Genomic DNA, 27809 nt, shown 5'->3' with positions numbered 1-27809 from the left:
GTATCTGCATTAGATCCTGACAATCTTGGGGGGTAGGGCTTCGAAGGTACTGATCACGGAAAATTGCAATAATGCCCAGATAGAAATACATCAGACATTCCAGGGCTGTCAACTCACCGATGTGGAGGTACTCATCCCACATGTCTGCCGCGCCGCCGTAGGCCAACTGCCTGATTGCCGCCGTGCACTTTTGAATAGGGGTGTGGCTGGGTCTGTGATATGCTCACATTTTGCACTATTTTAAGGCCATTTTGTGGTCCGTTTTTATTATCAAAGTTGCACTACATGTCCATTATTTGCATATTTTATCTATTTTGGTATTTTGACATGTTTTGTGAGATATGTGCATATTTGAGCCAAAAAAGGGAGTTAAAACGCGAAGTAGGAAATCTGGAGAGCTTCAGGTGGCGTACGGCGACCGCCGCAACACTTCCAGCGACCACCGGCGTTTAGCTGAGACAAAGACACGCCCGGCGACCGCCGGGAAGTGCGTGGCGACCGCCACAAGGAGTCAGAAGCTTCTGGACTACGCGCGGCGACCGCCGGCCAAGGTGCGGCGGCCCGCCACAAAAACGCGGCGCGCGACAGCTGTCTTTAAACTCAATTTGTTGGCGATCCTGAAGTCCGATCGGGGCGTTATACACACCATTCTCTTCGTATTGAAAAGAGCTTTAAGATGGTACAAGAATCACTTCAATCGGAGTTCTGTAGAGAGATTTATGGTCGTTCTACCAAAGTTGGGCAAAGCTGCCAGCTGCAGTGTAGGCGGAAATTTGAAGGAAAGAAGATATTACCTTTTGAAGGCTAATCTTTTCCTTCTACTATGGGGAACGAAAATTACATCTTTCCTAATGCTTGGAGGAAACTTATTACCAAATTTAAATCCTTCTCAATCCTATATATACCCCATAACCTCATTCATAGAATTCAACCTTCCTTAACCCCCAAAAGGGGAGGTTTCATAGCTCCTCCTCCAACCCTAATTCTTCATCATCTTTTTGTCAATTACTTCCATAACATAATTTTAAGAGTTCTTCATTGTGCAAGGGGTTGGAAAAGGATTTCAAGAACATCAAGAACGACAAGGATTCAACCTACGGGTTTTATTTGCTTTAGTTTTATGTTCAAATTGTCTTCCCTTCAATCTATGTGTTTAGCTTATTCCATTATGTGTAACTAAACTCATAGGATTCTAGGGATGTGTTAGTAACGACTTTTGTTATACAATTCCTTTTTCTATTTAATATCCATTTTGTTTTTACTTTGTTTCTTCCCTAAGTAGTTTTGATGCTGCATGATTGAGTGACACAATCTTGTATGATTTAATATAGTTTGCTTCATAACTGTGAGAGAGTTCTAGCGAGTTAGATTCACTTAGTAGACGCTACAGTTAGCTTCCCTTAAAACAACACTGTTAATTGAGAGTGAGGGCTTTTCAAGGGTCTTAGGAGCTTTATGGAGTTACGTGTTAGGATTGACAACCCTAATCTTGTAATCAACGTTTGCATCGCATGAGCATAAGCTAGGTGACTCGTCCTTTGAAAGTATAAACTGTGCTAGGGTATTGTAGTTGGAATTTGTATAACCATAACTGTGAACATACATCCCTAGAATTCTCTTATCTCTCATATTTTATCTTTGTGATTTAATTGCATTTAGTTGTTTGATTGCTTTTAATTGTTTTTACTTTCAATAACCAAAACTTCTCTTGTTTCTCTAGATAGTATTTGACGCTTAGTACGTAATAGCCAGTTGCAATTACATTCCCCGTGTTCGATATCCGGTACTGACCTTTAGCTATACTAGATCTACCCTGTATACTTGCAGGTATTTTTAGTGCTAATAAAAAGTGCACCAGTCTGCCAGCCGCATCGTGCCTGAAGCGGAAACACAGATATCGCTGCTCCAAAGCGTCAACGATACGCATAAGCAGCTCCCTGCGCATTCTAAAACGCCGCCTGAACAGGTTAGCCCCAAACCGCAGGTTCTTTGAGAAGTAGTCGTCATATAGCCGCTGATGTGCAGCTACGTGATCCCGATCAATCACTGTTCGGCGGTGGGGACAACGGGTTGAGGGCGAGGTACCGCCAGCTGCAAGGCCCTTTGCATGTACCGCTCCATCTCGCGGTTCATGTAGGCCTCCAATGCCTCGTTCATTCGCCGTTCGTACTCCTCAGCATCCCCACCACTACTACCACTCGCGTTACTCATTTCACCTGGTTGCTCTTGTACAAAAATTTAGATAGAGAGAAAAATCGTTAAAACAAGTGGTGCAAATGAAAATGACGTGAAAATCGCGAATATATAGTGTTTCAAAAATTAAAATAATAATAATAATAAAAAATTGTGCTGGCCAATCGCTCGACGATCGCCAGCCTGCAATGCCGGCGAGCGCATCGGCCAGCGCCTGGAAATCGGCGTGCGCTCGCCTAATTTCTCGCCGAAAGTGCGCTGGCCGGTTGCAATAGTTCAGCTAGCCGATCTCGGCTAGCCCGCTATTGGAGATGCTCTTATATGTGACGGCACGTATTTTTAGGTAGTGATGTTTGATAATTAAAGTAAAAGAGAATAAAGTAGGTGTGAAAAAATAGAGAGAAAAAGTAGGATGTGTGATAAAGTAAAAGAGAGATAGAATGTTGTTTTATTGTCATAAAAGAAAATGTCTCACTTATAGTGAGACAACCAAGAAAGTAATACGCTTCACTTATATCGGGAAGCATTACCACTTTTATTAGATAGGTATTGAAATTAAGGAATTAATGTTTAATAATTAATAAGATAAAAAATGTAAATATAATAGAACTGATTATATGAAAGAAAAAAGTTTTTAATACGAAAGAAAATGATATAAATAATTTAGAATGATTTGAAATGAAATACTAGTATGATGCAAGTAGCTTGAAACGAACGTCCTATTATGTTTTTTTTTTTAATTTTAAGTGATATATTTCTTTTTAGAGTGAACTTCAAAAATGGTCCCTGGACTATGGGTTTATCTCAAAAATGGTTCCTGGACTTTAAAAATATCACCAGTAGTCTCTGCACTAAGGGTTACTATCAAAAACGATATTTTGAGACGAAAATGCCCTTTTGAGGGGTTTTGGGGTTTTGGGCAATTTGGTCTTTTTACACTTTTAACATTTTAAATCTGATATTATTTTAGTTATGTACTAAATCTGATATTATTTCAAAATTATCATTCTTCTTCCCTTTTGTCATCCTTCACTTAGTTTCTTTATTTCAATATTAGATTTAATTTTACAAAATTAAATTTTAAATTTCAGTTTTTAAATATCAATAAATTTTTTTAATTATAAAAATTATTAAATAACAAAAATTATTAGTCATAATCAATATTTGATAGTGTCTAATATTTAATCAATAAGATATAACGTCTTAGTTTTAATCAATATTTAATAGCTTTAATCATAAATAGACAATATAACACGATTTATTCTGAAATAAATATGCGTCTAATATAAGACTAATATAATTTTCGTTTATTAATTTGAAAACAATCAATCAAAATGACTAGAAAATTTCAACAAAAATACTCCTATACAAAATTTTTAGTCGACTTCATAATATTCAATCACAAGCAATTATAACAACCGAACGAAGGCTAAATAGAATAGCTCTTATTTTTCCATCACGATTAATATTATTTTTCTGTACTTCTTCAATTCAGCTTAATATTATATTAAATAATAAAAATTAATAATTTTAATCAATATTTATAGTTTCCATGAATTAATAGTTTTAATTAAAAAAATTTATTGATATTTAAAAATTGAAATTTAAAATTTAATTTTGTAAAATTAAATCTAATATTGAAATAAAGAAACAAAGTGAAGGATGACAAAAGGGAAGAAAAATGATAATTTTGAAATAATATCAGATTCAGTACATAACTAAAATAATATCAGATTTAAAATGTTAAAAGTGTAAAAAGACCAAATTGCCCAAACCCCTCAAAACCCCTCAAAAGGACATTTTCGTCTCAAAATACCGTTTTTGATATTAACCTTTAGTCCAGGGACTACTGGTGATATTTTTAAAGTCCAGGGACTATTTTCGAGATAAACCCATAGTCCAGGGACCATTTTTGAAGTTCACTCTTCTTTTTAATGTCCAATTAAAATTATTACGTAGATTTTGAAATGAAAACACCGTAGAATTCTTTTTTTTTTTATTGTCTTTTCGTAAATCAGTGATATATTTCTTTTTAATGTCCAATTAAAATTATTACGTAGATTTTGAAATGAAAACACCATAGAATTCTTTTTTTTTTTTTTTATTGTCTTTCCTAATTTAGGAGTAGTATATAAAATTATCTCTATTCTTTCATAATACCTCTACGAAGAAGAGATAAATATAGTAAGAAATTTTAAAAATGAAAAAGAGAAAAGTAGAGGGAAAATATTGAATAAAGTCTGTGACTTCACGCATGTTTCACTATAAAGTAAAAATCCTGAAAAAAACACTTTTACATCTGTCAAGAACACTAATTTGTGTGTCTAATTATACCACTAACGCTTCATACAATGTTTTTATTATTAGTATCCCAAATAAAATTAAGAGACACAAATAGAAACGTCATGAAAAAGCAAAAAAACAAGATAATTTGCCTTCAACTTAGGGACGCTTTCTTCGTACAGTGTCCATGATTTATTATTATTTGACGGGACAAGTCTTAAGAAATAAAAAAAATGAATGGCAAGTTGAAAAAATCTAGTTAAATATGTATGACGGGTGATACTAAATAATGTGAATCTTCTAGATTGAAGACTCATAAATTTGCCCCGGACTTATTCTTGTAGATAAACCCAACAAATAAACAAGATAAACCAAGAAATGGAACAAGAAAAATGGATAACAGGATATATGATGGATTAGTGTTATGATTTAGGTGAAGAACAAGAAAGAAATCCCAAAGGCACTTTCACATACAAACACCTAATGGCTCCACAAACTAGCAACACAAAAACTAGCAAGCATACCTTTACAATCAACCTTAGCCCGGCAAAAGATCGAATGCAACCCGAAGGAATTTGATAAGTCTTCAAAAGATGAAGAAGGTGAGTTCTCAAATATGGAGAAATTGTCTCTTACAAATATTCAAAAGCCGAGAATGAAACCCTACAAAAGAGTATTTATACTAAAACCAAAGTAATAGGGAAAATAGTCTTTAAAATCTTAAAAAATGTCATTTTCGGGCAAAACGCCCGGCCCGGGCGTTTTTGGGCCTTGCCCGGGCGTTTTCTCTGTGGCCGGGCATTTTTGGCAGCTCTGCGCGACTTTCGTCAAACGGCCATAACTTCCTCATCCGAGCTCCGATTGAGGCGTGTAAGGTACTCACGCGAAGCTCTTTTGACGATGAAGATAATGGTGGTCTTAGAACAACATTTGGACATCATTTTGATAGGAAAATTCTGGTTTGAGTCAGACCTTCGAATCCGGCTTGGCTCCTTGCCATATCTCCACCTTCTTTTCGGACCCCAATCAACCCATGGCCCTCGATGTCGTTGCATCCTATGATTGTGAATACCCGGATTCACATCATCCTCTCCTTCTTTGTGAAAGGATTTGTCCTCAAATCCGGTTCTTTGATTATTCTCTAGGACGCCCGGATTCACATCACAAGTTGAAAAAATCTAGTTAAATATGTATGCTATTACTATATCCGTTCCTTGTTAGTGAGTCACCTTTCTAGTGGGAAGTTATTAAACATCTCTTTGTTAATCCTTGCGCTGAAAAGAAGCAGCTCAATTAATAACGAATGAAAAATGTAGTTTTACATTAAAAAAATATTTTGCACACAATATACGTGGGCTTATGAGCATCCTCAATGGGATACCCTCCTGCCACGTCTCTAGCTACCCTTGCCACATGATCATTCCTCTCTTCATCTGTGTCTACTGTCCAGCGGCAACTCCTATAGTCAACAATCGATTTTGTTTTAAATGCCTCAAGTACACGCTATATAATACAGAGTAAAATATATAGTTAGCTACTATACTTCATTATTACGAGTATTTATTACGAATATGGAGTATGTATAACTAATATATCGCCCATAAAAGAAAATAAAGAAACGGCGGCGTAAGGTAGTAGCTCTGCTCAGATGAAGAAAGCATGTGTTAGACATATAGCGTTTTACGGTATATTTGGTATCCATGTTACAACAGCTTAAAAGCTTTTATATGCTCTTAATTATGTGTTTAGTACGTATACTTGTGCATGTGGCGGACGCATGATTTTAATTCTGGGGGTTCCAAATTATTTAATAACAGTTGCAAAATATTTTTGATATTTATCTCACCACTAGTAATTGTGGCATGAGTTCTGAGATATGAGATATATAGATTATGGTGAATGATAGTTGTGGCATGAGTGAAGTTGTGAGATATATAGATTATAGTAAATGATAAATAATAAAAAGGTGATGACAATAACTAGAGATACATATGATCATTGTCGTAAAAATTAGCATCCACGTTAAAAGAGCCAACATTATTTGAATACTTATAACGTCAACATGCATATATATGACAGTTTTTCATAATAATGAAATTTTTTAAAAATGGTTTATCTTGAATAATAGTAATAATGACGATAAATATTATGAGAAATTTTTTATTGCAAAGTGTGTGTAATTTGTCTATTTGAAAAAAAAGGGAAAGTGTGGACAAAATAAAAACTACTCTATGTGAATGGAAAACATAACTTTAGGCAAATTTCGCCTTTAGCAAGAATCGCTCTCGCCTCTCTATGGCTAAAGCTCCACATATATAGGTCCGCCACGCCAATGCTGGTGCTAGTTATTGCCAATAGTAGTACTCCCTCCGTCCACGATGAAGAGTAATTTTATTGGCTCAAATTTGAAATCTATCTTTAACCTGTAAAATCAACTCAAATATTTGGTGGGTTGGATTAACAGTTTTGGAAATCAACTGTAATAACATTTGAATGAAACTGTAATTATAATATTTACTCCTATTTGACTATTAACTAAGCCTTATTGCGGATATTTTCAGTTGTTTCGAGGAGGAGGATGAGGAACTTGCGAAACATGCCTATGTGACACGTGGGAGGACTTGTATCTTTAATTCTTAAAAATTAATTGATTTATTTAAATAAAATTTTATTATATTGATTTGTGCAATTTCTTCATCGTTGAGCAGAGAGATTGAGATGTTGGAATACGATAAACAAATTTTTTTCATAATACTGTTATTTACATATTTTTTTCCCACTCAATGAATTCGTTTAAGTGTATATTTACACCACTAATCTAGTACGTTGTTAATTTTCAAACATACGTGTATCACGTCAATAATTTACGACATACTATCTGTTAAGTTAATTTATTCGTCACGGAACAATCACGAAAAATTAGTATGGTACCCATCGACATGGCCAAGATTTTCAAATATATACTAATAGGTTAGATTCAGCCTAACTTGAAACGGGCTACCCTTTAATAATACCATGCTTCCTTAATGCCCATTAATTGATATATAGTGGCAATTGGAACACCCACCCGCACTATAATATACTCTATGGAGAAGAGGAATAATAACTTCATTAATTTTAATTATAAAAAATTCTCGTGTATTAATATACTAGTATGAGTCAGACCCATTTTCTATTGATATACTTTAATTATTTTTTCTATCTATTTTTTTACTGATAATACTTGAAACATTTTTTTTATTTATGTATCGTTTTAAGATTTTTTTATTTCCAAAAGATGGGGGTACTATGACACAATCAATCTATAAATTAATCCCAAATTCTCCTATTTCTTACAGTTCAAAATTTGGACAAAAAAAAGAGGTGAAAATGGCGGTAGATGAAGAAGTCCGAGCTCGAGCCGAAGCGTGGAGCACTGCCTTCAGCTACATCAAGTCGAGTGCCGTTGTTTGCGCGGTGGAGTTAGCGCTTCCCGACATCTTGGAAAACAACGGCGGCCCAATGTCGCTCTCTCAGCTCTCCGCCGCCGCCAACTGCCCCGAGGAACCGCTCTTCCGCCTCATGCGCTTCCTCATCTTCCACGGCATCTTCAAGAAAGCCCAGCCGCCGTCGTCGCTTTACTACGATCAAACGCCGCTCTCGCGCTTTTTCACGAGCGACAAGCTGGGAGATTTCTTGTTGTTGCAGTCGACGCCGGCGACGCGGAGCCCGACCGGCTTGAGCGCCGAGGCCCTGCGGAACGGAGGCCCTCTTTATCTCCGGTCGATCAACGACGCCAACCCGTGGGGCCCGGCCGGCTTAGGTACGAAGGTCTTTACCGATGCCATGGCCGCGCACGCCAGGGACACGACACGGATGATCGTACGGAACTACCCGGAGGCGTTAGACGGGGTCGGGTCGGTGGTGGATGTCGGCGGCCGCCACGGGATGGCCCTGAGCGAATTCGTCCAGGCTTTCCCGTGGCTTCGAGGGATCAGTTTTGATCTGCCCGAGGTCGTGGCAGAGGCCCCTCCGCCACAACCTCGAATCGAGTTGTTTGGTGGGAGCATGTTTGAGAGCGTACCAAAAGCGGACGCGGTCATGCTCATGGTATGCTTTTAATTTGATACTTCATTCGTCCTTTAAAAATATATGCTAGTACCTTTTTTTTCATCCGTCCTTTAATAATTAAATTAGTAGTAATTTTTTTTTAATATAGTCGGTATTGCACGATTGGGGTGACCAAGATTGTATCGAGATTCTAAAGAAATGCAAAGAGGCAATTCCGGTGGGGATGGGGAAAGTGATGATTGTAGAAGCTATAATCGACGAAGACAATAACAACGACGAGTTCACCGGTGCTCGATTATCACTCGATATGATAATGTTAGCGGTGACGGAGAAGGGGAAGGGGAAGGAGAGAACTTACAGGGAATGGGCGTATCTACTGAAGGAGGCTGGATTCTCCACATTCAAAGTCAAGAGTATTGATACTGTGGAGTCCGTTATTGAGGCCTTTCCATGAATGTTGTTCTATTTGTCTCCCTCATAATTTTATTATTTTAATAATATTTGTTATAAAATAAAACTATATTACTGTATTACATTATGTTATGTTTAACATTTATAATAAAAGTGTAATTAAATTATTATGAGACAATACCCATAATGTATACTCCCTCCGTTCTACAGTAATAGGACATTTCATTTTCTGCACTCGTTTTGAAAAAAATGATATTAAATAGTTAAAATGGAGAGAGGGTAAAGTCAGAGAGAGAATAATGTAGAGAAAGGTCTTATCTACAATATTCTCTCTCTCACTTTACTTTTTCTCCACTATAACTATTTATAATTATTTTTTTAAAATGAGTACGCAAAATGAAATGCCTCTATTACTATGAAACGGAGGGAGTACTATATAGTCTAGATTATTGTCGAAGTTATAGTCCGCCATTGCGAGCACCCAGATTATAGCCCAGACTATAATTTTCTAGACTATTTTTTTTGTTGATCGATGTGGAGGACTTTAAATTTGCATAAGGCCGGCTATCCCCAATGTGGATGTCCTAAGCCGCTCCAGTCTTCAAAGTGTGTCCATCCATGTTTTAGATTGACATCCACACCACTCTGGTACCCTGAACCATTGATTCGTATAATTTCCTCACATATTGACTTAGTTTCCATAAACTCGTTGGTTGCTCTCCATTTTTATCAGGGTCGTTGCCTTCGAATAACTTACTAGGATTATGATTTCTAGGATTATGAAACAGAAAATATGAAAAATAAAATCTGAAAATATTTTTAGAAAGTGAAAAATGATATTTTTATTAATACATTAAATTTAAGAGATCACTTATAATATTTTAAATATTCAAGGATTAAAAAATTGCAAATTCCAAAATTTAGGGGCGTTTTGTGTAATGCACGCTTTAAATATATACACTCTCTGTCCCACAACAAGTGAGGAGTTTCTTTTTTGCTGTTGCTTTGCGAAGATAATACTCCATAAATAGTTAAAGTGAAGAGAAAGTAAAGTAAGAGAATAATATTGAAGAGAGTCGTACATACATTATTATCTTATATACTTTACTTTATTTCTACTCTAATATCATTTTTGCAAAACAACCTTTGAATAAGAATGCCTTATTTGTAGTGGGATGGAGGGGCGTAACTTCTACTAGATTGTTGGAAGCCATTAAAATGGGAGGATGTAACTTCAAAAGTAAAAATTCATTCTTAATAAATTACAGTAAATTTTAGGGGTGAGAAAAAAATCGAAAACTGATTATCCGAAACGAACCAAACCGAAATTTTGAAATTCGTTTCGGTTTTACAAATATAAAAAATTCAGTATTTCGGTTCGATTCAGTTCAGGCGAAAAAAAAAACCGAAAAATCGAATTATATTTTAAATATTATATTATATATATTTATTCTATTAATTTAATATATTATATCATATATATAATATATACTCTTTTAATATATTTTATATAATATGTATTATGTATATTCTATTAATTTTATATTATATATATTTATATTCTATTAGTATATATAAAATAAAATAAATTATATATATATATATATATTAATATATACTATTTTTTTTCGGTTTTTCGGTTTTTATTTTTAAATTTCGGTTTTTTCGGTTTTGTTCGGTTTTCGGTTTTTCAGATTTCGGTTTTTGGTTTTTCTGTTCGGTTCGGTTTGGATTTTGAAATAAATTCGGTTTTGATAAAAAACCGAACCGAAACCCGAATGCTCACCCCTAGTAAATTTCCGTTCAAAAATGTACCCTTAATTCCAACCGTTGATGCTCAAGGAGGTTAGGTAGATTATACGGCCAGCACTGGTTCTGCAAATTAAAGCTATAAAAAAAATGCATACTTTTACTCCCCTATCCGCTTATTATATGTAACATATTTCTTTTGGGCACATATTTTTAGGCAATGACGTTTAGTAATTAACGAAAACAGAATAAAGTATGAGTAAAAAATAAGTAAATAGAGAGAAAAAGTAGAACACGTAATAAAGTAAAAGAGAGATAGAGTGTTATTTTATTGTCATAAAAGGAAATGTCTCATTATAGTAAGACGACCTAGAAAGGAATATGCTTCACTTATGTTGGGAAGCAGTACCATTTTCATTAGGTATCGAAATTAAGGAATTAATTTTTAAAAATCAATAAGATCAAAAATGTAAATATAATAAGAATGTAATAGAAATGATGATATGAAAGGAATAAAAGTTTTTAATACAAAAGAAAATGATATAAATAATTTAGGATGATTTGAAATGAAATACTATGATGCAAGTAGTCTGAAACGAATAACGTATTATGTTGTTTCCTTTTAATTTCAAGTAATATATTTCTTTTTAATTTCCAATTAAAATTAATACCTATATTTTGAAATGAAAACACTAGAGAATTCTTCTTCTTTTTTTTTAGTTTTATTTTAATGTCTTTCCTAGTTTACGAGTAGTATATAAAATTATCTCTATTCTTTCATAATGCCTCTACAAATAAGAGATTAATATAGTAAGAAATTTTGAAAATGAAAAAGAGAAAAGAAGAGGGAGAATATTGAATAATGTCTGTGACCATAGAGAATAAATAACTTATATACTACTCCCTCCGTCCTATTAAATATGCAACATTTGCTTTTCAGCACAGAATTTTATGTAGTGTTATTTTGTGAGTTAATGAAGAGAGAGTAAAGTAAGAGAGAAGAAAAAGTAGAGAGGGTATTGTTTCCATTTTTAGAAAAGTTTCATTTTTAATGGGACAGACCAAAAAGGAAAACGTTTCATTTCTAATGGGACAGATGGTGTAGTATGTACTAAAAGGTGAAATATAAAATGTGCAAAAATTCTGAAAACATTAAAAAATGTATCTCAATATAATTAAGTCATTGTTATAGAATTAGTTTTTATATGATATCGCAAATATTCAAACCTCATTTATTTAATTATTTCCAACTTCAAAACAAAGTTATAAATGAATGGCTAACGTCGTACTATAATCCATGCATGTTTCACTACAAAGAAAAAATATGATAAAAGATATTTTTTAATGTTATTAAAGATGCTAATTTGTGTGTCTAATTATACTATTAATGCTTCATACATTGTTTTTATTGTTAGTGTCCCAAATAAAATTATGAGACATATATAGAAATGTTCTAAGAAGACAAAAAATTAAAATAATTTGTCTTCTATTTAGGGACGCTTTCTTTTACTTCCTAATTTATGATTATTTTTAGAAATTTCTAAAATGCTATTAATTGTGTCTCAATTTTTTGTGTCCATAAAAGATAAATTATTTGTGTGTGTCCATGATTTATTATTTTTTGACAGGACAGGTCTCTAGAAATACAAAAAAAAATTAAATGGAAAGTTGAAAAAATCTAGTTAAATATGTATGCTATTACTATATGTGTTCCTTGTGAGTGACTCATCTTCTAATGTGAAATTATTGAACATCTCTTTGTTGATCTTTGGGTTGAAAAGAAGCAACTCAATTAATAATGAACGAAGAAAATAGTTTTATAATAAAAAATATTTTGCACATAATATATGTGGGCTTATGAGCATCTTCAATGGGATACCCTCCTGCCACGTCTCTAGCTACCCTCATCACATGATAATTCCCCTCTTCATCTGTGTCTAGTCACAACTCATATACTCCAGTATTTAACAATGATTTTGTTTCAAATGCCAGTACACGCTATATAGTACTATGGAGTAAATTAATTAGCTACTTCATTATTATTCTATTTCTAAGCATTTAGTACGAATATGGAGAATGTATAAGTGACACATGGGAGGACTTGTATCTTTAATTCTTAGAAATTAATTGATTCATTTAAATAAATTTTTATTATATTGGTTTTGAGTATTGATTTTGTTTGTGCAATTTCTTCATCGATAATAAATATTTTTTTTATAAAAGGAGTACTAGTAGTATTATTTTCTCACTCAACAAAATCGTTTAGGTGTATATATTTACACCACTAATCTTTTCGTGGTTAATTTTCAGACATACGTGTATCACGTCAATAATTTACAACATATACTATAATTAGTTGATTTATTCGTCTCGGAACAATCACGAAAAAATAGTCTGGCCAAGATTTTCTAATCTATTATGGGTTAGATTCAACCTAACTTCAAACGAGCTACCCTTTAATAATACCATGCCTCCTTAATGCCCATTAATTGATGTATGGCAATTGGAACACACACCCACACTATACCATACTCTCATTTTGTATTGATATACTTTAATTATTTTTTCTCTGTATTGGAATGAGATCTATTTTTTTACTGATAATACTTGAAACATTTTTTTTTAAATATATGTATCGTTTTAAGATTTTTTATTTCCAAAAGATGGTGGTAGTTAGTAGTATGACGCAAACAATCGTATAAATCAATCCCAAATTCTCCTCTCTCTTACAGATCAAAATTTGGACAGTAAAAAGAGGTGAAAATGGTGGGAGATGAAGAAGTCCGAGCTCGAGCCGAAGCGTGGAGCAATGCCTTCGGCTACATCAAGTCGAGTGCCATTGTTTGCGCGGTGGAGCTAGCGCTTCCCGACATCTTGGAAAACCACGGCGGCCCAATGTCGCTCTCTCAGCTCTCCGCCGCCGCCAACTGCCCCGAGGAACCGCTCTTCCGCCTCATGCGCTTCCTCATCTTCCACGGCATCTTCAAGAAAGACCATTCATCTCCGTTGGTTTACTACGATCAAACGCCGCTTTCTCGCTTTTTCACGAGCGACAAGCTGGGAGCTTTCATGTTGTTGCAGTCGACGCCGGCGACGCGGAACCCGACCGGCTTGAGCGCCGAGGCCCTGCGGAATGGAACCCCTCTTTATCTCCGGGCGGTCAACGGCGCCGACCCGTGGGGCAACCCGGCCGGGTTTGGTATGAAGGTCTTTACCGATGCCATGGCCGCGAAAGCCAGGGACACAACGCGGCTGATCATACGGAACTACCCGGAGGCGTTTGATGGGATCGGGTCTGTGGTGGATGTCGGCGGCCGCCACGGGATGGCCCTGAGCGAATTCGTCCAGGCTTTTCCGTGGCTTCGAGGGATCAGTTTTGATCTGCCCGAGGTCGTGGCAGAGGCCCCTCCGCCACAACCTCGAATCGAGTTGGTTGGTGGGAGCATGTTTGAGAGCGTACCAAAAGCGGACGCGGTCATGCTCATGGTATGCTTTTAATTTGATACTCCATTCGTCCTTTAAAAATATATGCTAGTAGTTTTTTTCGATCCGTCCTTTAAATAAATAAATTAGTAGTGATTTTTTTTTATTATAGTCGATATTGCACGATTGGGGTGACCAAGATTGTATCGAGATTCTAAAGAAATGCAAAGAGGCAATTCCAGTGGGGACGGGGAAAGTGATGATTGTAGATGCTATAATCAACGAAGAGAACGACAACAATGATTTCACTTGCGCTCGATTATCACTCGATATGATAATGTTGGCGGTGACGGAGAAGGGGAAGGAGAGAACTTACAGGGAATGGGCGTACCTACTCAAGGATGCTGGATTCTCCACATTTAAAGTCAAGAGTATTGATACTGTGGAGTTTGTTATTGAGGCCTTTCCATGAATGTTGTTCTATTTGTCTACCTCATAATTTTATTATTTTAATAATATTTGTTATGAAATAAAAACTACAGTATATTACTGTATTACATAATATGTTATGTTTAACATTTATAATAGAAGTCAATAAAATTATTATGGGACAATACCTCATCCAGTGTCTAGTAAAACTTCATTATTCAATATCTAGCTATAGTATTCGTATCCAAGGAAAATTTGACATACTCCCTCCACCCGCAATTTAAAGCCCAATTAAAATGTTCATAATTTTTATTCTTGGAATGCCCCTATATGTTTAACTTTTTTTATTTATAAAAAAAAAATTAAAAAGTTCAAGATTATTTTTGCCTAATTAAGTATAAGCCCGAATATCTATATTTATAGTTGGGACCAGATGATCGATAAAAGTTGGCAAGACAATAAACTTACAACTTATATACTTCAAATAGTAGTTGTTGGCTCACCAGATTTAACTAACCTACGCAAAAATTGAGAATATCAGTTGGACATATAATTGTTTATAGTTTATAATCCCTTCGCCCACAGTTAATAAGAGTCACATTTTATCATTTTAGTTCATCCCAAAATAAGAATTACATTTAACTTTTACCATAAATGATAAGTAGGTCTCACATTCCACTAATTCACTTCACTCACATTTTATAAAACCAATATAAAAAGGTGGCCCACATATTCCACTAACTTTTCCAACCCACTATTCTTTAATTGCTTAAAACTCGTACCCACATTAAATGTGACTTCTATTGTAGGGCGGAGAGAGTATGTAAAATGTGGTTGGTGGCTTAAGGGCATCCTTAACCCCATCCCGAATTTGGGTCGCAAGTCCCCTCCACGTCATCATTCCCCAAAATTTGGGGTTCCAGGCCACAACTCCATTAACCCCGCAGGCCACAACTCGGGCCACAACTATTCATTTGCACTATTCACAACTGCAACATACTTTAATCGTAAAATAAAATACGTTGAACAATTAAAACCGGGAAAATTCATTGTTCAGTCGAAAAATAGAAAATTAAAAATCCGAGGAAAAAATTTTACAAATCCTAGAAATTTTTTTTATTAAGACCTAGAAAAAAAAAATTACATCCTAGAAAAAATATTAAAATAATTTAGAGGATAGAAATGGAGAAATTGGTGGAAGAATGTTGAAGAAATGGATATAATAAAATGGCAAAAAAATAAAAAAAAAACTAAATATTTTGGGGGTTTGCGGCCCGTCCCAATGCATATAACCCTGAGCCGGGCCGGACCCCGGGAGCGGGCCGGGCCGTGACTCTCCCCCCTCCAACGCTGAAATCGGGCCGGGACTCGCGAGTTGCGGCCCGGCCCAGTAGCGTTAAGGATGCTCTAAGACCTCTCTACGCAGGGACGGATCCATATGAGGATCACAAGTGGCAATTGCCATAGCTGAAAAAAATTATTTATACTATTTTGATCATTTATTTTTAAATTTTTTTGAAATATCCTCTATACATGCCCCTTCTCTACTTCTTAAAATATCTTTATATATATTTTTGCCCCATCCGTATGGAATTTCTGTCTCCGTTCCTGTCTCTACGTAGTCAATGATGGCTAAGTCAATACTCCATTATGCTAGTTAGCCATATGTCACATGTAGCTGTATGACGTGAAATGATAGTTATGTTTAATACTCCCTTTCGTCCTCAGAAAATAGACAAATTTGTAAATGACACGAATTTTAATGTGCAATTGGTAAATTAGAAAGAAATGAGAAAAAGTAGGAGAGAAAGGAAAAATGTAGTGAAAATAGTACTATTAGAGAATTGTGAGATCCATATTATTATTGATGTGTAATTGCCTAATTGGTTAAAGACTTTCCGTATTTGGGCTGATATAATTTTGGGGGACGATCCAAATAGTAAAACAAGTCTATTATTTTAGGAAGGATGGAATATATTGTTTGGGTTGATATTTCAGTTATCTTTACAGAAAATATAGATGTTAACAGCACACAGAGTTTTACGTGATTGTAGTACATTCATCTACGTTCACATCCAATCAAATCAAATAATCCACTAATTGTGATGATCATGGCTTGCTTGTGGGTGCAAGTTACGTTCTCTTCTTCGATGGTCTATTTACCATTTCCTTGTTGTGACCGATTCTACCATCGGTTTAAGGTGACGAATACTTTATTGCTTACTTATATCTTCAATCTTCTGACAATATTCTTTCTGGCTAAGAATAATTAATGTTAAATGAAATCGTTCAGGTGTATATTTTATAATCGCTTTAAGGCGACCAATACTTTAAGGCTAAGGATAATGTTAAACGATGGTTCTCAATTAGGTGAACAAATCGTTACATTAATGAAGAACAATATAAATTTTGGTTTATTCTATATATCTAGGTTTAGAATATTTACAATTTTGGGCCTTAGAATTAATACATGTAACACCTCACGCGTATAGTTAGGGGCATAGAAAATGATCTATACGTGGGAGTTTGATGAAAAGATTTTTTTTTATCCTTTTTGGAGGAAAAATAAGAAATTGACTGTAATTTTTTATTTTGTCTCTTTATTCTGCATCTTCTAAAATAAAATTCACTATTGGACCAAATAATTGTCCAATACAATGACAGACAATAGCTTTCCAAACAAGATTGAAATATCTGTAAATAACCTTATAAGTTCCATGAAAAACTAAACCAAATCAATCTAAATAATAAAACTACAACGCACTACAATTCGCCGGCGCCGGAAGGAGAGCCAATGAGACTAAGCGGTGGAACAATGTGGAAGGACGGTGGCGCGGCGTGTAGGGAAGTGATACGAGTCATTAGTTGTTAAATTTGTTGAGTTATTTTAGGGATTATCATATCTTTTTTTAATCCACACATATTATAAATATGTGTGAAGTCTTCCACAATATTCATTCAATGAATACATTATTTTGGCCAAGTTCCATGTGTGATACGTTGAATCCTAAATTCCATACGCCACCGGCTGCCCGACGGAATCTCTCCGCGCACAGCCAGAAACGTATATCTGATCTGTAGTCGTTGCCCGATGGGTTGGAACCCGCGCACAGCCGCCCAGATCCTTATCCCCGCCGACCCTCACGGGCGCCGGATTCTCTTATCTTGTTATTTTCCGTTTAATCGGTTCGTTAGGAATTTAGCTTCCTAACAGGAAGCTGGGCAGCGGCGAGGCTGAGGAAGGTGGGGAACGGAGGCTGGGCGAGCTATGCGGTGCGGCGGGTTTGGAGGAAGCAAGCGGGCGGCGAATCACGACGGTGGACGGCGAGGCAAGGCGTGCTGACGAAGTGTGCTTCGAGGCAGGCGGGGCTGGCGGAGAGCGAGAGCGAGAGAGAGGGGAAGGCAGCGGCACATGGATGTGAATCACGGCGGCGCATGAAGGAGGCAGTCGGCGGCGGAAGGAGTAGGAATGTAGGATACCGTTGGGGGGAAAGAGGGAAATGATTTAGGGTTTAATGGAATATTAGTTATTGTATACTAATTGGGCTCTAATTTTGGGCCTTTAAATGTGACATATAATTTGGATTCTAAATTTCTAATAGTGTAGTGTAGATAAATAATGATTTTTATTAATACTAGAATTTATGTTAAACTCTATTATTATTATTATTATTATTATTATTATTATTATTATTATTATTATTATTATTATTATTATTATTATTATTATTATTATTATTATTATCTATACTATATAAAAGCCAAGTCCCCAAAAAAGTTGTTTTTCCCGCGCACTTTCGTGAAATATTGATAAGTATATTATAAAATTGTATTAGCATATAATATACAATATTAATATATGATTGATTTGATATAAAGAATAAATGGTTGTCAATTAGTCAGATCGCACTCCTTTTGACCATTGGGTAAAAATAAGATCAAGTAGTCTCTCTCTCATTTATTTTGTTGACCAATAAGATTATGCCATTTGTTACAATCTCATAGGTCAATAAATATTTTTGTTATTATTCAAATATCTTTAATATATTAAATGAAATCGATAAAAAAATTATATCAAAATTTATATTTTTTCATCCTCTACATATTGATATCACATTTGCTATAGTTCTATTCACAAAAAAAATCTCTATTTCTCTCTACATGTATTCTTTCTTCAATTTTATTATTTCATTAGCATATACTTAATATACTATATTAACATACGATGGATATGAATATATAACATAAAGAGTTGTCAAATCAATCAAATCACACTTATATATATCCAATGAACATAATGAAAACTCTCTTGACCGATGCATAAAATGAGAACAAGTGGTTGAGGAATATATGTGATTATGACATATGTTACAATCTCATTGGTCGATAAATATTTTATTTATTATTCAAATATCATTAATATATTAAATTAAATTTATATAAATATTATTCCAAAATTCATATTTTTTCATCCTCTACAAATTGATATCACATTTGCTATAGTTCTATTTACAAAAAAAATTCTCTATTTCTCTCTACAAGTAATCTTTTTTCAATTTTATTATTTCATTAGCATATTATATACTATATTTATATGATGGATATGAATATATAACATAAAGAGTGTCAAATCAATCAAATCATACTTATATATATATATATATATATCCAATTAACACAATGAAAACTCTCTTGACCGATGCATAAAATGAGACCAAGTGGTTGAAGAATATATGTGATTATGACATTTGTTACAATCTCATTGGTCAATAAATATTTTATTTATTATTCAAATATCATTAATATATTAAATTAAATTTATATAAATATTATTCCAAAATTCATATTTTTTCATCCTCTACAAATTGATATCACATTTGCTATAGTTCTATTAACAAAAAAATCTCTATTTTTCTATACATATAATCTTTTTTCTATATTATAATTTCTCTTTTTTTAAAAAAAATTTATTCATCATGGATGATGACAATGAAATGTTCTCTAATTCCAAAATTTTAAATTATTCCAAAATTATTTGTATTTTATATTGCAACTTATGAGTTTTATTTATTTGTTTTAATTTATTAATGTCATTATTTAATAATAATTCCCTAAATTGAATTAATAACATTGTCTACTGAACATGCACATAAAAAAACGTGAAATTGTGATTGATGTAAGTGATTGACATGTATCCCATTTAAAACTAATGTGTCCCATTTAAACTGATGGTTTATTGATTGATATGGATTAAAAAATGCACCCACATTTCATATAAATACAATTTCAAAGATGTAACTCAGTTTGATAGTTCTATTCTTCAAGATCTCAGTTCTTCATCCAGGTACCAATTTTCTTCTTGCATTTGTTATATTTTAATTTTGTTGTTTATAGTTCACAATTTTGTAGAGTCATTCTCTCATCTTCTCTTTCTCTCTACTCTTTCACTCCATTCTGTTCATCAATGCGACGGTAAGAATTTTCACACTGTGGCTCACAACCACCGTATTAGATTCATCGCAAGATTTACTTCCGTTTGCTCTCCTGCATTTGCAATTTTTCAGTTAAAGGTTTTTTTCTATTAATCTAGAGAAATGTTGGATAGAGCTTGGTTGGAGATTTGAAATTTGTAGTATATTTGTTGACTTACTTGATGGGTTACTGGATTTGCATTATTGCTGCTTATTACAAATGGAATTGCAAAGTGCAATTATAATTAAAGCTTTTCCTTTTTTTCATCAGAGTTCAATGGAGACTTTCTTGCCATCAAAGTGAGTTGAATGTGTGCCTACAAAATTATTGCATCAGAAAACAAGTGAGTTTAATATGTGAATACAAAATTGCATAAAATAATGAAAACTTTAGACTTGGCGTATAAGTATGTTCTTCAATTTACGTAAGATATTCATATTTTATTTATTTGTTATTTTGATGAGTTTAACATTGATTGCATGTATCTTTTAATGAACAATGAAAAAATAACAAAGTCTACAAGACTAAATCCCCAAAGCAAAATCTCAACAGGTCAGTTTTGATATATATATATATATATATATATATATATATATATATATATATATTTAATACATGCAATTTCAATTTTTAAATTTTGGAAAACTATTAGTTAAAAATATGTGACTTGGAAAGAGAGATTGAGTATATGACCCAATTATTAAGAAGATGAAAAAATTCAGTTATCAATATAGTATAATCTAAGTTCACGATTTAATCAACATATAATCTAAGTTACATATAAAATTCTAATTTCACAATTATATTCCATCTTGAACTTAGATTATATATTTATTTTCCTCTATTTCTAATATTTTAGGATGTCCATTATTTCTTTATTTATTGATTGCAATAATTATTTTGTGATTTTATAGATGAATCGCGTTCAAAGAAATTTAAACATGTGTTTAATGATATTACTAATATTGGAGAAGTTCGTATGTCCGTGGATCCTATTGTTGCATCATGTCCATCGTCCTTTATAGGTTAGAAGTTCAATTTTGAATTTGATTTTTTTTTTTATTGTAATGGTTGCAATATATTTTGTTATTTATTGTTTTATTGTTCATTAACTATAGGATATTCAGATAATCCTCAAAAGGATTCATCTAATTCAACTTGCACGAATGTGTTAATTCAGAATACATCAAATTTCGACAGTAATGAAGGTTAGTATTCTTCTCAAAAGAAATATTTTATTTGGCATTTATGTTTTGTTGTTTTCTTAATTTCTTCATTAAATAATTTTGCAATTAAAATACTACTTAAATGAGTTATAGATTGTGATCGTGTAACCTCATCTTTCAACTATTGCATTAGATTTGAACTTAATTCCTTTTGTAAGAAGATTTGTTATTTGTTATTAAACATAAAAAATGCATGTGAAATTTTAAATTACTTATTACAGTGTTTATATATAATTTTGACTACAAACTACTGATAGTATTCTGTCTAATTCAATGTTTTATCTATTATATTTCAAATTTGTTCTCATTTACATAGTGATACAGTCATCCAAAATTACATAAAATATCAATCCATTTGATTTTCACTTTAACTAAAATTATTCTTTATTTGAATTATTTTATCGAATATTATAAAATTATAAATCTGTATGAATGAGCACATGATTGTGTTTTTTCATATTCATTATGAGTGTATTTGGTTAATTTAATATTTATTTTTATATGTTATTTTATTATATTTCAATATTTAATTTTAGCTTTGCTTAGTAATTATATATTTAATTTTTCCTCTTTAGAGATACAAAATGCTTATGTAATTAGCTCATGGATGTAACTTTTTTGTAGATGAGCCATGTACAAAGATTCGTCGATCAAGCTTTAATTATCATACAAACTTCATAAAGATTTCTTCATCCACAGATGGTTTTCCGATATCTAGCTCATCATCTATGATAGGTATAAAGCTAAATATTTAAATAGTCTTTTTATATCATTGTGCATGATTTATAAAAACACTCATGTAATTAGCTCGTGGATATAACTTTTTTGTAGATGAGTCATGTGCAAAGACGAGTGGGTCAAGCTTCAATTATAATACAAACTTTACAAAGGTTTCTCCGTCCACAGATGGTTTTTCGAAATCGAACTCATCATCCATGATAGGTAAAAAGCTAAATATTTAAATAGTGTCTTTTTTATTAGCAAAAATTAACCTATAAATAAATATTGTTCGTCTTACTATATTTCTACTATGTATTAGCTTACTGATGTAACTTTTCTGTAGATGAGCCATGTGCAAAGATTCTTCGGTCAAGCTTTAATTATGAAAACTTCACAAAGTTTTCTTCATCCACATATGGTTTGTTGAAATCTAGCTCATTGCCTAAAATAGGTAAAAAAGTTAAATATTTGAAGGTGTTTTTCATATATTTGCTTTGCTAGAATGAATCTATAAATATATATTGTTCGTCTTAATATATTTCTACTAAACACTGATTTATATGTTTGCCATATTTTTCATAGGTCATAACAATGGTGGCATTGATTGTTCAGTAAAACTTGAAAATTATAGTAAAGATGCATATAATTCATCTCCTTTGGTTGAAATAGCTGAGAATATCTCAAATTTGGACTATATTAATAGTAAATCTAATTTTGAAAATTTTATTTTGTTTTTAAATAAATTAACATACACATATAGAATTTTCATCTTGGCTGCATGTTTTAATTTTGTAGAATATTGGGACATCGGTGATGCTTCATATACGTGTTCACATTGTGGTGCACTTTTTTGGTATGAAGAACGACTTGCAAAACCAAAGAAATCCAAATTTTCAAAGTATTCAGTGTGTTGCATACATGGCAAGATTCAAATTCCTAAGATGCCGTCTATTCCACTAAGTTTGGATGAATTAATGTATTCTGGAGATGAGAAGAGCAAACACTTTATGAAAAATATTCGTTCTTATAATGCCATGTTTGGATTTACTTCTATGGGTGGCAAGATTGATAACAGTTTGAATCACGGGAAATCTCCTCCAGTTTTTCGTTTGCATGGACAAAATTATCATCTAATTGGCAATTTAATGCCGCTGGATGGTGAAACTCCGAAGTTTGCCCAACTATATATATATGATACCAATAATGAGGTTAATTATAGAATAGAGTTGAGAATGTATGTTTTCCTCCTACTATTGTTGTTATTAAATATTCATTTTATTTGAACCATAATAATTACTTTTTTTCTTTTATGTGAAGGAATGAAGTTAATGAGCTTCATGTGGACATTGTTGTTGATATTCAGAATATGTTGGATGAAAATAATGCTTTAGTGAAATCTTTTCGAATGGCTAAGCAAATGATTGTCGAAGGTAATCATAGGAATGTCAATTTAAGATTGATTGGCAAACGAGGTAAAGATGGAAGAACCTATAATTTACCCTCTGTATCCGAAGTTGTTGCTTTAATAGTTGGGGACTTTGACGAAGCTTTGGGGGAGAGGGACATCATTGTTCAAAAACAAAGTGGTGAACTGAACCGCATCATTGAGTTACATCCTTCTTATCTAGGGTTACAATATCCACTTTTATTCCCATATGGGGAGGATGGTTATAGGGAAGACATTGGTTTTGCAACTTCTAATAATTGTCGTTCATATGGTAGAAAGAAGATTAGTCTGAGGGAATATTTCTCTTTTCGTTTGCATGAAAGAGAAGATGAGGCTACCACTATTTTGTACTCTCGGAGACCATTCCAACAATTTGTGGTCGATGCGTACACAATGATTGAAGCTGGACGGTTGAGATTTGTTCGAACTCAACAAAAGCAATTGCGGGTTGAAATGTACAAAGGTTTGGCAGATGCTGTATTTAGAGGTGAGACTGATCCTTCTACACAAGGTAAGCGAGTTATTTTACCTTCGACCTTTGTTGGAGGTGCACGGTATATGATTCAAAATTATCAAGATGCCATGGCTATATGCGGTTAGTTTGGTTATCCAAATTTGTTTATTACATTTACCTGCAATCCAAAGTGGTCGGAGATTGTTAGATTTGTTAATAGTAGAGGATTGAAATCAATTGATCATCCTGATATTGTTTGTCGAGTCTTCAAGGTTAAATTGGATGATTTAATAAGGGATATTCGACACAAAAAGATATTTGGGAATGTCCAAGCAGGTGTGTATTATTCTATTTTTAATTTTTTTTTCATATTTTTTTAGTATGAGACATATAACACTAACATTTTATCAATATTTTTGTTGTAGTTATTTACACTGTCGAATTCCAGAAACGTGGATTGCCTCATGCACATATCTTGTTTTATTTAAGTAAGGATGATAAGGAGTTTGGTGTTGAGCAAATTGACAAATTAATTTCTGCTGAAATTCCTTCATTTGAAAATGATCCCCGCTATTATGCCTATGTTGAAGAATTTATGATGCATGGTCCTTGTGGAATTTCTGGTCCATCATCTCCATGCATGTCAAATGGCCGGTGTGGGAAACACTTCCCTAAAAGGTTTCTTGATGTGACAACATTTGATGAAGAAGGGTATCCTGCTTATAGGCGTAGGAATAATGGTCGAGTTATTCTGAAAAATGACATTCCATTAGATAACAGATATGTTGTACCTCACAATCGTTATCTACTTCTGAAATATGGAGGTCATATAAATGTTGAGTGGTGCAATCAGTCGCGATCTATTAAGTACTTATTCAAGTATGTCAATAAAGGGAATGATCGTGTTACAACCACTTTCATGGAATCAGGTATGGATGTCAATAAGAATAATGTTGATGAAGTGAAATTGTATTATGATTATAGGTACATCTGTTCTAATGAAGCTATTTGGAGAATATTTGGATTTGAAATTCAGTTTAAAGATCCACCAGTTGAAAGGTTGGGGTTTCATTTTGAAAATGAACAAAGTGTTATTTTTTCAGAATATGAACCTCTAGATATTATGTTGGATCGAAAAACAGATTATCAAAGTAAGTTTTTAGGTTGGATGAAAGCTTATAAATATATCCCCAGGGTAGGGATCTGACTTATTCTGAATTTCCTACAAGATTTGTGTGGAGAAGAGGTTGTTGGCAACTTAGGAAGCAAAAATTTGCTATTGGGAGATTGTTTCACATTGCTCCTGGGTCAGGTGAATTGTATTATCTTAGATGTATGTTGAATATAGTTCGTGGAGCTACAAGTTATGAAGAAATCAGATTTGTAAATGGTATTCAACATGCTATATTTCGGGATGCCTGTTTTGCTTTGGGATTGTTGGATGATGATAAGGAATATATTGATGGCATTATTGAAGCAAGTTTTTGGGCATCGGAAGATTGTTTGAGAAAACTATTTGTGACTTTATTGTCTTCTGAATCAATTTCTCGCCCAAATTTTGTGTGGGAGAGTTGTTGGAAGCTTCTATCTGAAGATGTTCTTTACAAACAACGAAGACTATCCAATAATTCAGGTATTTTTTTCTCTAAATTAATCTTCTAATTGTATATGTTTTTAAAAGTTTCATCTTATAATTATTGAAATATTTTCAGCTTTGATGCTGGATGATGATCAAATAAAGAATTTCGCTTTGGTTGAGATTGACAGACTCTTGGTAAATGTTGGAAGAAGTTTGCGCAATTTTGATTGTATTCCATATCCATCTTCAGAGTATTTTCAATGTTCTTTTGACAGATTGATGAATGAAGAATTATCTTATGATCGTGTAGCTTTGTCAAAAGATCTTCTGAGCTTCATGTCTAAGTTCACTGATGAGCAGCGACATGTATATGGTGTCATTATGTTGTCAGTGAATTCAAATATTGGTGGAATGTTTTTCGTCTATGGATATGGTGGCACTGGCAAAACATTTTTGTGGAAATCATTGTCAGCGGCTATACGATCGAAAGGCGAAATTGTGTTGAATGTGGCTTCAAGTGGCATAGCTTCGCTATTATTGTCCGGTGGAAGAACTGCTCATTCTCGGTTTAGGATTCCTATAAATCCAAATGAAGATTCAACTTGTAATATTAATCAAGGAAGTGAACTTGCCTTATTGATTCAAAGGGCAAAACTTATTATATGGGATGAAGCTCCAATGGTCCATAAATATTGTGTTGAGGCTTTGGATAAGAGTTTGAGAGACATCATGCGAAATATCACTGAATCGAGTATGGAATTGCCATTTGGTGGGAAAACTGTTGTTTTTGGTGGTGATTTTAGACAGATATTACCGGTTGTTCCTAAGGGTAGTCATCAAGATGTTGTGAATGCAGCTATTAATTCTTCGTATCTTTGGAAAAGTTGCAAAGTTTTGAGGTTGACAAAAAACATGAGACTTTTTGGTATTGCATCTGCTGAGGAAGCCTCGAAGTTGAATGAATTTTCAGATTGGATTGCATCTATTGGAGATGGAGTTGTTGGAGATTCAAATGATGGTTATGCCAACATAAATATTCCGAGTGACCTTTTATTGAAAGTTGATGGTGATCCTTTAAAAACAATTGTGTCGAGCACTTATCCGAATTACATCAACCATGGTGAATTAAGTCCTCATTTGCACGATCGAGCTATTTTGGCTCCTACATTAGACATGGTGGATTCGGTCAATGACTATATGATTTCTTTGAATCAATCTGAAGCACGTGCTTATTTTAGTTCAGATAGCATATCGAAATCTGACTCGAATTTCAATACTTTGTCTCAAGTTCATGATGTTGAATTTCTGAATCGGTTAAAATGCTCGGGTACTCCCAACCATGAATTATTATTGAAGATTGGTACCCCAGTAATGCTATTGAGAAATATAGATCCTTCTAATGGGTTGTGTAATGGTACCCGCTTGGTTATTTCACGATTAGGTGATCATATTTTGGAAGGAGAAGTTTTGAGTGGGAATAATGTGGGTCATAAATTGTTGATACCTAGGATGTCATTAGTACCTTCGGATACAAGATTACCGTTCAAGTTTCACCGTCGACAGTTTCCTTTGATTGTATCATATGCAATGACCATCAACAAAAGTCAAGGACAGTCTCTTGCTCATGTTGGACTATTTTTGAAAAAAACCTGTATTCAGTCATGGACAACTTTATGTTGCAATTTCAAGAGTCACAAGTCGTGAAGGTTTAAAGATTTTGGTTTGTGATGATGATGATGTCGGTTCTGATTCTACAGTTAACGTCGTGTACAAAGAAGTCTTTCAAAATTTGTAAGACAATATACTGTAGAATAATATGAAATGGCTGTTGTAAATTTTTGGAAATTGGATATGCACAAGCCCTTTCTACAGCAGGTTAGATTCGACAAAACAAACATTTTTTTTTAAGAATCATGAGGATTTTAATATTTTGCTTATTCTGCTCAGGTGCCTTACGAGTGGATGTGAAAGAATAAGTATTCAGGTTTCTACACTTCTACATTTTTCATACGTTGAGCCTTCTTTTGATTTGTATGGTGATGATGATGATATTGCTTATGATGATGATGATGTTAGTTGTGAGATACATTTAATATATTTTCGCTCAAGGTGCCTTTATTTTTTATATGTTGAGCATTTCTTTTGGCTTTGTGCTGACGATGATATTAGTTGTGATGATGATTATGTTAGTTGTGATGATACATTTAATATTTGGTTATTTCAACATAAGATCCATATTCTATTCAGGTGCCTCAGGTGTCAGGTGTAGATGTGGAATAATAATCATTCATGTTTCTACACTTTTACATTTATAATATGTTGAGTTTTTCTTGTGATGATGACGTTAATTGTGATGATGTATTTAATATTATT

General features: G+C 33.5%; 2 protein-coding genes and 1 pseudogene across 2 annotated transcripts; all 3 read left to right on the top strand.

Annotated features, from left to right (window-relative positions):
* The first annotated feature begins 7731 nt into the window (after window positions 1–7731).
* LOC125191599 (flavonoid 4'-O-methyltransferase 4-like) lies at window positions 7732–9056 on the top strand. The gene is made up of 2 exons (XM_048088988.2): window positions 7732–8565; window positions 8675–9056. Exons 1-2 carry the CDS (start codon window positions 7765–7767, stop codon window positions 8978–8980), a joined length of 1107 nt encoding a protein of 368 aa, XP_047944945.2. The 5' UTR covers window positions 7732–7764; the 3' UTR covers window positions 8981–9056.
* Window positions 9057–13162: 4106 nt separating this feature from the next.
* LOC125197083 (flavonoid 4'-O-methyltransferase 4-like) lies at window positions 13163–14723 on the top strand. The gene is made up of 2 exons (XM_048095782.2): window positions 13163–14172; window positions 14282–14723. Exons 1-2 carry the CDS (start codon window positions 13450–13452, stop codon window positions 14579–14581), a joined length of 1023 nt encoding a protein of 340 aa, XP_047951739.1. The 5' UTR covers window positions 13163–13449; the 3' UTR covers window positions 14582–14723.
* Window positions 14724–20989: 6266 nt separating this feature from the next.
* LOC125195370 (uncharacterized) lies at window positions 20990–27231 on the top strand (annotated as a pseudogene).
* The last annotated feature ends 578 nt before the right edge of the window (window positions 27232–27809 follow it).

Source organism: Salvia hispanica, chromosome 4 (genome assembly GCF_029641045.1).
Source record: "Salvia hispanica isolate PSC_SH4W2 chromosome 4, Shi_PSC_v1, whole genome shotgun sequence".
In the NCBI taxonomy this organism is placed as follows: domain Eukaryota; kingdom Viridiplantae; phylum Streptophyta; class Magnoliopsida; order Lamiales; family Lamiaceae; genus Salvia; species Salvia hispanica.
Note: the sequence above shows the minus strand (reverse complement) of the source record. Positions and strands in the feature narration are given on the sequence as shown.